The sequence below is a fragment of the Cryptomeria japonica genome, chromosome 7, assembly GCF_030272615.1.
Source record: "Cryptomeria japonica chromosome 7, Sugi_1.0, whole genome shotgun sequence".
In the NCBI taxonomy this organism is placed as follows: Eukaryota; Viridiplantae; Streptophyta; class Pinopsida; order Cupressales; family Cupressaceae; genus Cryptomeria; species Cryptomeria japonica.
Window position 1 is genome coordinate 83682773 of NC_081411.1, and position 13273 is coordinate 83696045.

General features: G+C 37.1%; 1 protein-coding gene across 1 annotated transcript in view; it reads right to left on the bottom strand.

Annotated features, from left to right (window-relative positions):
* LOC131041501 (protein neprosin-like) overlaps positions 1-11130 on the bottom strand; it is a 33223-nt gene extending 22093 nt beyond the window's left edge. The window contains exon 1 of the mRNA XM_059208239.1: positions 11050-11130. Coding sequence (XP_059064222.1) covers positions 11050-11130 — 81 coding nt within the window. The remainder of the gene's footprint in view (positions 1-11049) is intronic.
* Between the last annotated feature and the right edge of the window lie 2143 nt (positions 11131-13273).

A 13273-nucleotide genomic window follows, 5' to 3' on the forward strand; every position in this document is an offset into this window, starting at 1 on the left:
TTGTTGATGCGGTATAGTGAATTTTTTATATTACATGTTTTACTTTCATTTTAGCATTGTTGTCAATGGGGAGAAGAACTATGTGATCATTGTGACCAGAATTATATGATTGACAAAGGCAAGATGTACAACCAACTAGTAACTGAAGACAAACTGAAGACAAGTTGAAGACAAGGAGAGTACATGGTAAAATGGAAACTAGGATTCCTATTCATAATCAAAGCAATCAATGGTATTGATATTTGTATTTCCATCAATGCCAAAGGGGGAGATTGTTGGCATTTGCATGAAGTTTGCATTAATAATTTGTTATATTGTCATTGATGTCAATTAACCAATAATGATGTTGTTGTCATGTTGTTTTGTAAATGGTAGGAAGAGATAGTAAAAGGAAACTGTAACTAGTAGGTTAGTTTTTGGAGTGAACCATGATTGCTAAGTATTAAAGAGTTGAACTGGTAAACTCTTTGTTTTGATAAACCCTAACTAATTAAGTTTGGTGAATTGGTTATATTAGTTTATGATATGATGATGAGCAGTAATGATTATGATAGATGTGCATATTGTATAAAGAGTTTCAAAGTTATTTTGGCGAGTTGAGTTGGATAAAATGATACTTGATGGCTATATGCTTTGTCCTGGAATGCATTATCGGATTGTTTGATATGTGGATGGGGCTTTGATATGCTTCATCCAAAGTACCTTAGAGAAACATGTAGCAGTAGCAATGTATTATGCTTCAATAGTTGAACGGGAAATTGAATCCTTCTTCTTGCTATGCCATGAGACCAATTGATCACCTAGGAAGAATGGACCACCACTTGTGCTCTTTTGGTCATCAATGCAACCTACCCAATCGGCATCAGTGTATGCTTCCAATATGAATTCCCCTTGTTTATGGTACCACAATCCATAACTGAGTGTTCCTTGTAGGTACCTAAAAATTCTTCTTACGACATTCATATGTGACTATTTACGTGCAGCTTAAAATCTAGCCACCATGGACATTGCCTGCACTATATCTGGTCTAGAAGTAGTTAGATACAATAGAATGCCTATCATAGATCTATAAAATGTCTTATCCACCACTGGTGATTCATCTTTCTTTCTTAATTTGCTTCCGGTCACCATGGGGGTACTTACCAGTTTGCAGTCCTCCATTTGAAATTTCTTCAACATATCCTTTTCATACTTGGTTTGTGAGATAAAGAATCCATTATCTTACTATGATATTTGCAAACTAAGGAAGTATGTCAATTCTCCAAGCATTGACATCTCAAATTTTGACTGCATCTGATCAATAAATTCTTTGCAAAGGGTATCCTTATTGCCTCCAAAAAAAAGTCATCTACATATACAACCACAATGATCACATGGTTTCCATATTTTTGTTAGGATTCAGACAGATACTGAGAGGGGGGGGTGAATTAGTATCTGATTGGTCAAATGATTTTCTTAACTTAAAACATGTAAAGTGATGAGCTTAAAATATGCTCATAATTTGGATGTTATGATAAACTTTTAAATGCCTTTACTTTTGTTATTTCATGGATGTTCAGACTTTGTGAAACCTTTTTGGGATATCCTATAGCAAGATACTTTTATATTCCTATAGCTCTTTGTGATTGACTTGATTGCATTTATTGCCCCGTTGACCCCCTAAAATGACTGGTATATCATATACAGTTTTTGAATGATGAAATAAATCAAAAATGTGTGATTAATGAATAGATATCGTGTATGTGCCATACGCCTTTTCTGTTGCCTGTTACCTTTTGCTTCGCAAGTTGTTGAAGAATGATCCAGTCAAGCACAACCAATCTTGGCCTTGCAGTAAAGTCCATTTCCTGCACGACTTTGAGGAAGCTCCAGCGAAGACTCTTTGACCGAAATCATAGGAAAGAATTTTAATGACAAAGAGTGGAGCACTAGATTCTCTCTGGATCGGGTTGAACGCATAAATTCATTTATGAAGTTTGTTCCTTGATTCAAGGATATGTTTTACTTCCACATCTTTCTTTGATAGGGTTAGTTAGTTAGTTGCTCTCCTATTTTTAAATAAAACTTCTCCTCTTGTGCGAAAAAAAGAAGAAGAGAGAAGGATAGAATAAGAATAGTAGATGTCATGATAATGAAAGACAAAATTTGTTTAACCAGAAGCAGAGTTTGTTGTTAGTTTCCATATCAACAAAACAATGTATATCATTCTATTTTTATGAATAAAGTTCAATGAAGTTCTGAGTTTAGTATCTGCGTAATCAGGAGATGCTTGCTAAGGGGGCCCACTTAGTAGGTATCTTTAGCTATTTAGTTAGTTGTTCTTTCCTGTTAAGCTTCAGTTTGCTTTCATCTTTAAAATTTTTATACAAACTCAGCTTTACATTGCTCCTGCAGCACAAGGAATCCATCACTGTGTCTTTTCCTACAGCATAAGGCCAGTTCATAGTTTGTGTTTCAGTTGTAGTTATTATAGTTTCTGTCGTAATCAATCATAGTTGAGTTAAAGAGATTTGCATTACCTTCCTGTAGCGTAGGTAGGATTTCTTTTCAGTATGTATTTCCGCTAAGATTTGACCAAAATAAGTTCCTAGTGCATATATTTTGCTGCGCCATTTAAAGTATACGTCCCCTGGTTTGACAAGTAAATGAACGTTTACAGAGAGAGATATTGGTCACCTGTTGGAATGCCCAATTCCTAGGAAAGGTTTTACTGTGATTTTCATATCCTTTTGTGGGCGCAACCATCATTTTTGGCACCGTTGCTGAGGATGGCGTCTAGCTAGGAGTTATCAGAAGTCATTTTTGGCATTAGTTTAGCTTGTTAGTAAAATTTTCCATATTCTTCAAGCCACTATTCATTATATTGCATGCATAGAAGAAGAAGAGATGCCCTAGGAAGGTTCCACCCAGCTAACAATTAACCTGAAGAAAATTCATTCACTTTGTTATTTCAGCAACCAAACATGGCAAATAATCCACCTAATAATCCACCTCCTGCATTTGAGTTTCCTATTGTTCCCCAGGGAGATACTGACAATCTTAAAAACATTCCCTGTTCTTTTCTTCCAAAGTTTTATGGCCTGGTCACAGAGGACCCAGAAACCTTTCTATTTGAATTTGATGTCCTCTGTCGTAGTTATGACTACAACACAGACGCTCATAAATTGAAGTTATTCCCTTCCACCTTGAAGGAAGGAGCTCTCAGATGGTTCATGAGTCTGGGAAGAGGTGTAGTTGATAGTTGGGAGGTCATGCAAACAAAATTCCTTGAAAAGTATAAGGAATATTGTAAGAGCTCCAGTAAGGGTGATGATATATTCCGAATTCAGCAGAAGGACGATGAAAGTCTGGAAGATTACATTTCCAGATTCTTGTTTGCAGTACAGAGGAACTCAAACCATACTCTCAATGATGACTCTCAGAAACTGCTGTTTCTAAAGGGAATCAGTGATGCTTGTATAGATGCCCTGGACCTGATAGGAGGAGGCGATATAACCTAGGTGCCTTGGGATGATATAAAGAAAATATGTCTTAACTACTCTCGAGCAATAGTTAAGAAAGGTAGAGGTCATCATGCTACAATAGGGAAGTCTTCTTCTGGCAGAGTTTCCCGAATAGAGATAACAAATTTGCTATCTAACTTCAACCAGGACATCATTAATAATATGGCTACGCAACTGGACACTATGCAAGCTCGAAAGAAACATGAGGAGGCTAACGCAGTTTTGGCCGAGTTCTGTCCATACTGCAGACAAAAGAAGTGTGACTGCAGATGCAAGATGGTGGCTAATTTGGAAGCTAAACAATTACCTAATGACTTTAAGCCAGTAGAAGGAGATGATGATCACGTGTTCTTTGTTGCACAAAGGAGACCATGGGCCCAAAGACAAGGTATGCCTCAAGACCCTTTGACTTTTAGTAATTCTTATTCTGGATATAATAACCAATGGCAACATGCATATGGACCACCACCATCCTGGAACCCACCTCAACCAAATTGGCCTAATTATCAAAACTAGCAATGGCAATCCCCTCAAGGGGGATGGCAGTAGCCATAGGGGCAATGGACCCCACCTTCAGGAAATTGGCAGCAAAATTCTTAATGGAGAGGCCCTCAACAATGGCAAAACCAATCCTCTGGATTCCTGCAGCTTCCACAACCGCAACCACAAGCCCTTATGCCGCCTCCTGTAGTAACTGCCACAAATCTTGGACCTCCAAAACAAACACCTATGCCTGTCCAGCCAATGCCCAACCCCAATAATAAGCCTCAGCAGCCTGCGTATCTTACCAAAGCCAACCAATATCAAGCTTATGCCTTAAACATTAATGACATCCATTTGAGGTCTGGCACTACTTTACCTGCTCCAAAACTGCCTCGGATTACTGAAATATCAGATCCTCCCCATGAAGAACCTACTACACCTGTTGTTCCTACTGAGCACATGCCCATAACAGATACCATTCCTAAAGAGCCTATTCTGCAAAATCAAGATAACTCACCTTTTCCTCAGAGGTTGCAAAGTACTACATATAAACCCATGGAACAACCCACTTTTGACATTATGGATCAGCTAAAAAATGTGCAGATTCAAATTCCTTTATTTCAGGCTATTAAAGATATTCCTATTTTTGGAAAAGCTATTAAAGAAGCCTGTTTAAAGAAGCCTGGACGAAAGAAAAAGGATCCTCAAACAATTCATGTCTTAGGGAAATTGGCTGATATAATGTTGGGAAATGTAGTTATTCTAAAGTATATTGACCCTAGAAGTCCTATAGTGCAGATAAATGTAAATGGCCAAGTTGTAAAAAATGTTTTGATTGATTTAGGTGCTGCCATTAATGTCATGACAAAGCATACTATGGACTCCCTGAACATTTCAAACATTAGGTCTACACTCACAGTCCTGCAGCTTGCAGACAGCTCCACAGTTAAACCTGATGGGATAGTAGAAGATGTAATTGTCATTCTTGAATCCTGGGAGTATCCTGTTGATTTCACAATATTATCAATAAAGGCAACTTTAGGAGGGTATCCAGTCATTCTTGGTAGACCATGGTTAGCAACTGCTGATGCTTTTATAAGATGTCATTCTGGAGATATGACAATTTCTGATGGGCAGTCCACAAAGAAATTGGCTCTGTATGCTCCTGCTAGACCTCAACCAAATTTGTCCCAACCTTTTTGGCCAGATGTGGGGGAGGAAATTGAAGAAACTAATTCTTTGGCTCAATTAATGATGATTCAAAATGACCCATTCTCACAACTTCAGAGTGAAGATGCCTTACTATTTCAAATTCTACAAAACAACTCTGATAAAGGTGGTTCATCTAGTCCAAATGATACTCATTTACAATGTTTCCTGCAGCAACCAGATTCTGAAAGTTCACTACCTAAAATTCTAGCGATTTTTCATAATTTGCTTCCACAAGAGATACAAACATTACCTGTAGACTCTATGAGTAATCTCACGAAGCAGATAGAATTGTCTCAAGGTCATTGTTTGAATATCAATAACAAGTTGTCACAGTCTCAACAGGCTGATCTATTAAAAATGCTACAAGAACAGCATAAATCTTTTGAATGGGAATATGGGGACATGCAAGGAATAGATCCTCGAGTTTTTACTCATAGGATATATATCAAAGAAGATTGTTCACCAATTAGACAACCTCAAAGAAGAATAAATCCAGGACTTAGGGAAATAGTTAAAAGTGAGCTTCAAAAATTGCTTGATGCTGGTTTTATTTATCCAATCTCTGATAGTCAATGGGTTTCTCCCTTAGTCATTATTCCCAAGAAAGGTGGAAAATGGAGAGTATGTGTAGATTATAGAGAATTGAATAGTGCCACTAAAAAAGATCACTTTCCACTACCTTTTGTAGATCAAGTACTAGACTCACTATCTGGCAAAAGATATTTTTCCTTTTTGGATGGTTACAGTGGATACAATCAGATAAAAATAGCCCCTGAAGATCAAGATAAGACCACTTTTGCCTGTCCATGGGGAACATTTGCTTATTCGGTCTTGCCTTTTGGCCTATGCAATGCACCAACAACATTTCAAAGAGCAGTAATTAGTATCTTTGTTGATATATCTCATGAATGTATGGAGATTTACATGGATGATTTCACTGCCTATGGAGTCACATTTGAAGAAGCACTGGTAAATTTAGAAAAAGTATTGAAAAGATGTAGAGAGCAAAATTTGTCTCTAAACAATGAAAAGTGTTTTCTAATGATGGAAGAAGGTATTGTTCTAGGTCATCATGTTTCAAAAAATGGAATTCAGGTTGACCCTGCTAAAATTGAAGTAATTCAGAATTTACAAACTCCTGCAAAATAGAAAGATGTCAGAAGTTTTCTTGGTCATGCAGGGTATTATAGAAGGTTTATAAAAGACTTCAGTAAAATTTGACAGTCCACTTTATGCTTTGTTAACAAAGGATTCCCAATTTGAGTGGACAGAGGCCTATGAAAAATCCTTCCTACAATTAAAGGACTTGCTTACTAAAGCCCTTGTTTTTCAAGGTCCAAAATGGAATTTGCCTTTTCACATACATGCTGATGCTTCTGACTTTGGCATAGGAGCAGTTCTGAATCAAAAAGACAATTCAGTTGAACATGCTATTTACTTTATCAACAATAACCTTCAAGGTCCTGAGCTCAACTATACTATCACAGAAAAGGAGTTGCTTGCAGTAGTATATACTTTGAATAAATTTAAACATTATGTCACAGGTTATCAAATATTTGTCCATACTGACCATGCAGCAATCAAATATCTGATGAACAAACCTGCCATTTTTGGTAAGTTGGCACATTGGCTCCTGTTGTTACAAGAATTTGACATTTCCATAATTGACAAACTAGGAAGAGCTAATGTTGTAGCTGACTTTTTATCAAGACTCCAATCAGCTGCACCTGTTGAACATGAGATCATTGATGATAGGTTCCCAGATGAACACTTGTTTTCCATCGCTGCACATATACCCTGGTATGCAGACATTGCCAATTATCTAGCAGCAAACAGAATACCAGACTACTTTTCTCTAAAGGAAAAGAAATTGTTAATAGAGAAAAGTTTTAACTTTTTCTGGATTGCAAATAGTTTGTTTTATACTGGACCTGATCAGGTAATTGAAGATGTATAAGAGAAGATGAAACTTATGACATATTGCATGTTTGCCATGATGAACCATGTGGAGGACATTTTGTAGTAAAAAGAACATCAATGAAAATTCTTACAATAGGGTACTACTGGCCAACATTACATAAGGATGCTGTGGCCTATACAAGAAAATGTGACAAATGCCAGCGTATGGGAAGACCAACTAAGTCCGATGAAATGCCACTATATCCACAGATAATAGTCACCCCTTTTGATAAATGGGGGATGGATTTTGTAGGGCCAATTGATCCACCATCAAATGGAAAGTCATACATTCTAGTTTGCACGGACTATGTAACAAAATGGGTCGAGGTAACAACTATGACTCATGCTCGAGATAACAAAGTTGTTGAGTTTCTGTATGAACAAATTTTTACAAGATTTGGGGTTCCCAGAGAGCTTGTAACCGATCAAGGAGCTCAGTTTACGTCTAATCTTATCACTGCATTAATGAATGACTATAAAATCAAACATAGGAAGTCCAGCCCTTATCACCCTCAAGCCAATGGTCAGGCAGAGGTAACAAATAAAGAAATTGAGGCGATCCTCACAAACATAGTACAGATACATAGAAAAGATTGGAGCAATAGACTTCCTGAAGCAGTTTGGGCTTACAAAACTACATGGAAAACAACAACTGGGTTTACACCTTTTGAGATACTTTATGGGAAAACAGCCATGTTGCCCATAGAATTTGAACACAAAACTTTGAGGACAGCTCTTTAACTCAATATAGACATATCTAAAGCATAGAAGGACTGTCTCCTACAGCTAAATGCTTTAGACAAAATGAGAAAAGCTGCCCTGCAGCATACAGAAGCAATCCAACAACAAAGGAAAAAATGGCATGATCAGCACATCAAAACCAGGAAATTTTCTATTGGAGATTGGGCTCTGTTATATGATTCTAGATATCAAGAAAACCAAGGTAAGCTCACAACACACTGGCTTGGCCCCTATGAAGTTGAAAATGTGTTCGACAATGGAGCTGTACAGTTGGTAACAATAGACCCAGTCTGCTTCAAATTGCTAGTGAATGGCCACCAACTCCAGTTATACCACAAACCAGTCTCCAAGGAAGAATTCATGCAACAGTTCGTTCAGGTTCCTTCCGCTACTCTTCCTGTAGCCAAAGGCTTTTGCCTTTCTCTTGTAGCGTTACCGTAATTTTCAAAAAGTATGCCCATAATAAAGGTTTCTTTTTCACAAAAGGAAACCCCTTTTCTCCATTATCATTTATCGCCCCCATTTCACTTCTTTAACTTCTGTCCATTCATTTCATCTGTTCATTTCATCCACCCATTTCACCCATCCACATCATCCATCCGCATTAGACTTAATTAAGATATCTTTCCCACTTGTCAATCCATGCAGATGCCGTCATATTTCTTCACATGTATGTGCAATTATCAAAGGTACGCCATATCTTTTCTTATCTCATATTTGATTTATTTCATTCTATTTATTTTTTGATATGAATGTACTGATCATTATTACCTGAACTTCTACCTATTCTTTACGACATGTGAGGACACATGTCATACTTTAAGTAGGGGGCGGGGTAATCCATCTTTTAAAACCTGTCTTTTTGCCGCTGCCATAACTGCAAAATAATCTTCTTTAATACTTTTCTGGTACTTTCCAACTATGATCGCATGTTTTTCTTTATTGCATAATCACGATTAAGACTGCTTGTTCAAAAAAGTTCATTTTTGGAAAAGAAAGAAAGTAATGTGACGGCACGAAAGAGAAAAAAACTAGAACAGAAAGGGAAGCAGAGAATTTGAATCTTCAGCAAGGAATCGAGTTCAGCTAAAGGAAAAATGCAAACATGGGTGGTCAGTTGGTGCGACATGAGCCTATAGCTTATGAAACATTATTGCAAAATCCGCAAACAGTCCATGCATTCAGCCTCTGTGGATGGTTAAATTATTTTTTGAGCTTAAATGATTTTGATGAGGAGGTTGCTGCAAAATTTCTGAGATCCCTTTCTGAAGGGGAAGCCACCGTATGGGGTCTAACGGTTGTTGCAACCGAAAACAGAATTGCAGAAGTAACTGGGCTTCTAGCCATTGGAGAAAACTTTTTTTCAGACGCTGCAGCTACAAGGGCTGAGTTTTCAATGCCTACTGATGGATCTTTGGAAGTCTCCAAGCAGGGATGCAAGAACGTATCATTGCCTCCTCCTTATTCAGAGTATGCTACTTACATAATCAGGTATTTGACCTGTGAAGGCCATTTTTCCTATCTGCATTCTCATCATTTTAAATTATTGAGCCATATGAGGCATGGGTTAGTTATAAATGTTCCAAATTTCTTGTTAAAATTTTTAGAATACAATGCCCACGGAACTCAACAGGGGAAAGATAATTCTGTCACTCATCATGGCGTCATTAAATTGCTGATTGAGCGCTCTTTAAGGGATGTCTCATCTCTCTCCTGGCAACAATTTGTTGCCCAAAAGAGTTTGTAAAGCCATTGTTGTGTATAAGAGAATGTCTTTAATGGAGTTTTGGGAATATGTTAAAACTAATTGGAAAACAGTTACATTGCAAACCCTGACTTTCCGATACATAGCCCAGACTATCATGCAGCAAAGTCTATGGGAAATAGAAAAGAAGAAATTAAAAAAGAAAATTGAAAGTCAGAAGCAGGAAATTGCTGAGTTGAAAGCAAAAATGGACGAAATGTTGAAAGTAACTGGTCAGATTATGGAATGTAGACCTCCACCCAGAGTTTATGCTCTGTGCCTTAAAGAACAGTTTTTATGGTTCCAATTGATGAGAATTTCCAAAAACCAAGACCCTATAATTCATATTGCCAAAGAACTCTATGAAGCATACCAGGCAGCCCCTAACTGGTTAAGGAATTCTCTCCGTGAATTCTATTTGCATGGCTTTTTAATACCATTTGAAACAGAATGGAATTCTCTTCTATATATTGGTGATATTCATTTGAGAGCATTTATGTCATGGGTGGCAAATGAGGCAAATTATGGCAGGCAGTGGGAAATATATGAGGAAGTTGAGAAAATAGAGCCTATTCTATTATGATCTCACAGTTCAAACCCTTATGCAATGTTGAAAGATTGGTTTACTCTGACATATGTTGTTAATAATGTTTCAGCAAGAGAGAAAATATTTGATATCAAAAAACAAGTATATGATGAATTCTAGGCACAACAATATTCATTTTGGAAATTGGCATTCTCCAGAAGTGAGAAAAGATGGGAGAGGTTAACTGTTGGGTTAAGAAAGTCAGAACCGCATGGTCCCTTAAATTTCACAGCAGCTCTCAAACAAACCAGCAGATATATTCAGTTGGGACTTCAAACAAGATTTGAACTATGGTTGCCGCTGACATTCAGACCCCCTATGCTAATGTGGCCACTTTATCCTCACTAGGCTACAAATCTTAACAATGACTTAGAAGACCAAAGGTATGAAAAATGTCAAGATTTCAGAGGATTTTATTACAAGTTTAAAAATCTATTTCAGAGTCATGTAGCAACCACCGATTTCAGAGAAACCACCAGGAAAGTTAATGCTGGAGGACCAACATTGGGCTAAGTAGGGGGCAGTGATGAGCTTAAAATATGCTCATAATTTGGATGTTATGATAAACTTTTAAATTCCTTTACTTTTGTTATTTCATGGATGCTCAGACTTTGTGAAACCTTTTTGGGATATCCTGTAGCAAGATACTTTTATATTCCTGCAGCTCTTTGTGATTGACTTGATTGCATTTATTGCCCCGTTGACCCCCTAAAATGACTGGTATATCGTATACAGTTTTTGAATGATGAAGTAAATCTAAAATGTGTGATTAATGAATAGATATCATGTATGTGCCATACACCTTTTTTGTTGCCTGTTACCTTTTGTTTCGCAGGTTGTTGAAGAACGATCAAGTCAAGCACAGCCAATCTCGGCCTTGCAGTAAAGTCCATTTCCTGCATGACTTCGAGGAAGCTCAGGTGAAGACTCTTTGACCGAAATCATGGGAAAGAATTTTAATGACAAAGAGTGGAGCGCTAGATTCTCTCTGGATCGGGTTGAACGCATAAATTCATTTATGAATTTTGTTCCTTGATTCGAGGATATGTTTTACTTCCACGTCTTTCTTTGATAGGGTTAGTTAGTTAGTTGCTAACCTGTTTTTAAATAAAGTTTCTCCTCCTGCGTGAAAAAAAAAAGAAGAGAGAAGGATAGAATAAGAATAGTAGATGTCATGATAATGAAAGACAGAATTTGTTTAACCAGAAGCAGAGTTTGTTGTTAGTTTCCATATCAACAAAACAATGTATATCATTCTATTTTTATGAATAAAGTTCAATGAAGTTCTGAGTTTAGTATCTGCGTAATCAGGAGATGCTTGCTAAGGGGGCCCACTTAGTAGGTATCTTTAGCTATTTAGTTACTTGTTCTTTCCTATTAAGCTTTAGTTTGCTTTCATCTTTAAAATTTTTATACAAACTCAGCTTTACATTGCTCCTGCAGCATAAGGAATCCATCACTATGTCTGTTCCTACAGCATAAGGCCAGTTCATAGTTTGTGTTTCAGTTGTGGTTATTATGGTTTCTGTCGTAATCAATCATAGTTGAGTTAAAGAGCTTTGCATTACCTTCCTGTAGCGTAGGTAGGATTTCTTTTCAGTATGTATTTCCGCTAAGATTTGACCAAAATAAGTTCCTAGTGCATATATTTTGCTGCACCATTTAAAGTATATGTCCCCTGGTTTGACAAGTAAATGAACGTCTATAGAGAGAGATATTGGTCACCTATTGGAATGCCCAATTCCCATGAAAGGTTTTACTGTGATTTTCATATCCTTTTGTGGGCGCGACCATCATAAAGCATATCAATACTGTGTACCGGTAAATAGAAAGTAATGCAATAAATAGAGATAACAACAACCACATGAAAAACACACCATAACACAATAGTTTAATGAGGAAACCCAGTGTGGGTAAAACCTCAGTGGGATTTGTAACCCACAATATTCACTTACTAGCCAATAAGAGAATATTACTGCTACAATAGGGGCCTGCACATGCAGGAAGGTCAAGTGCCTAGAGATCACTGCTCAATTACAAAATGGGAAGTCTCACTGACTTACAAAATGGATTATATAAATCCAATGTCTTGTCCTACTTCAAAATAGCATCTACTATGCCAGATCCAGTACCGGTATATAGCTATGCTTCATACGTAAACCCTTAACCTATAATTCACATAATAGGTCTGCCTTATTTCACCGAATTACATTCCTCCATCATTACAAAAGTGTTTTACAATGATCTCTTATATATATGAGTCATTTTACAACTTTCCAAGTCAGCTTACAATGATTTTACAATAATTAACAAAATATATTACAAACAAAATTCCTGTCGACTTCTGTGCCGGTATGCTTCCTTTCACTACCGATGCCGGTGGTCTGTGTGCCAGTGTAAAGTCTGACCTTGTTAGTGTCGATGGATTGCCTTGCCAGTGTAATAGGATTGTAAGGTTGCCATCAATGAAAAAACCTTCAATCACCTACAATGTCTCATTGGAGTGTGCATTTGCCAACAATCTCCCCCTTTGACATTGATAGCAACACTCATGAAAAAAATCCAAAAACTGTCATCCAAAAAGAATCTGCCAGAAATGTCTTACCAAAAATTGTGTACCAAAAGAATGTGTACTCCCCTTAAGTTGATGAGTCTTTTGCTGATTATTTTTCTTATCCCACTACTCCCCCTTTGGCATCAATGACAAAGGTTGTCAAAGTATCAATAGAGTGTGGTTTCCTATTTCAACCTTGTAACCAGTTGGTTACAATCTGAAAAAGATCTGCCAAAACTAGATTCAGGCTCTCAAGAAACTTTTTGCTATCATTTATTGTGGCCTGTGTCCTCTGAACTATACCGATGAGTTGTTGCTTTTGCTCTACCGGTCTTTTCTGTCCTTGAATCAAAGCATCAGATATTTCTTTCCTTAAGGAGGCAAGGTAGTCCAGTTTTGGACTTAGTCTCCATTTAAGATATTTAGACTTATTTTTTATTCTTTCCTTTTATCTTTCCAACTTTAATAGTTCTTCCTCAAAACCTATTATT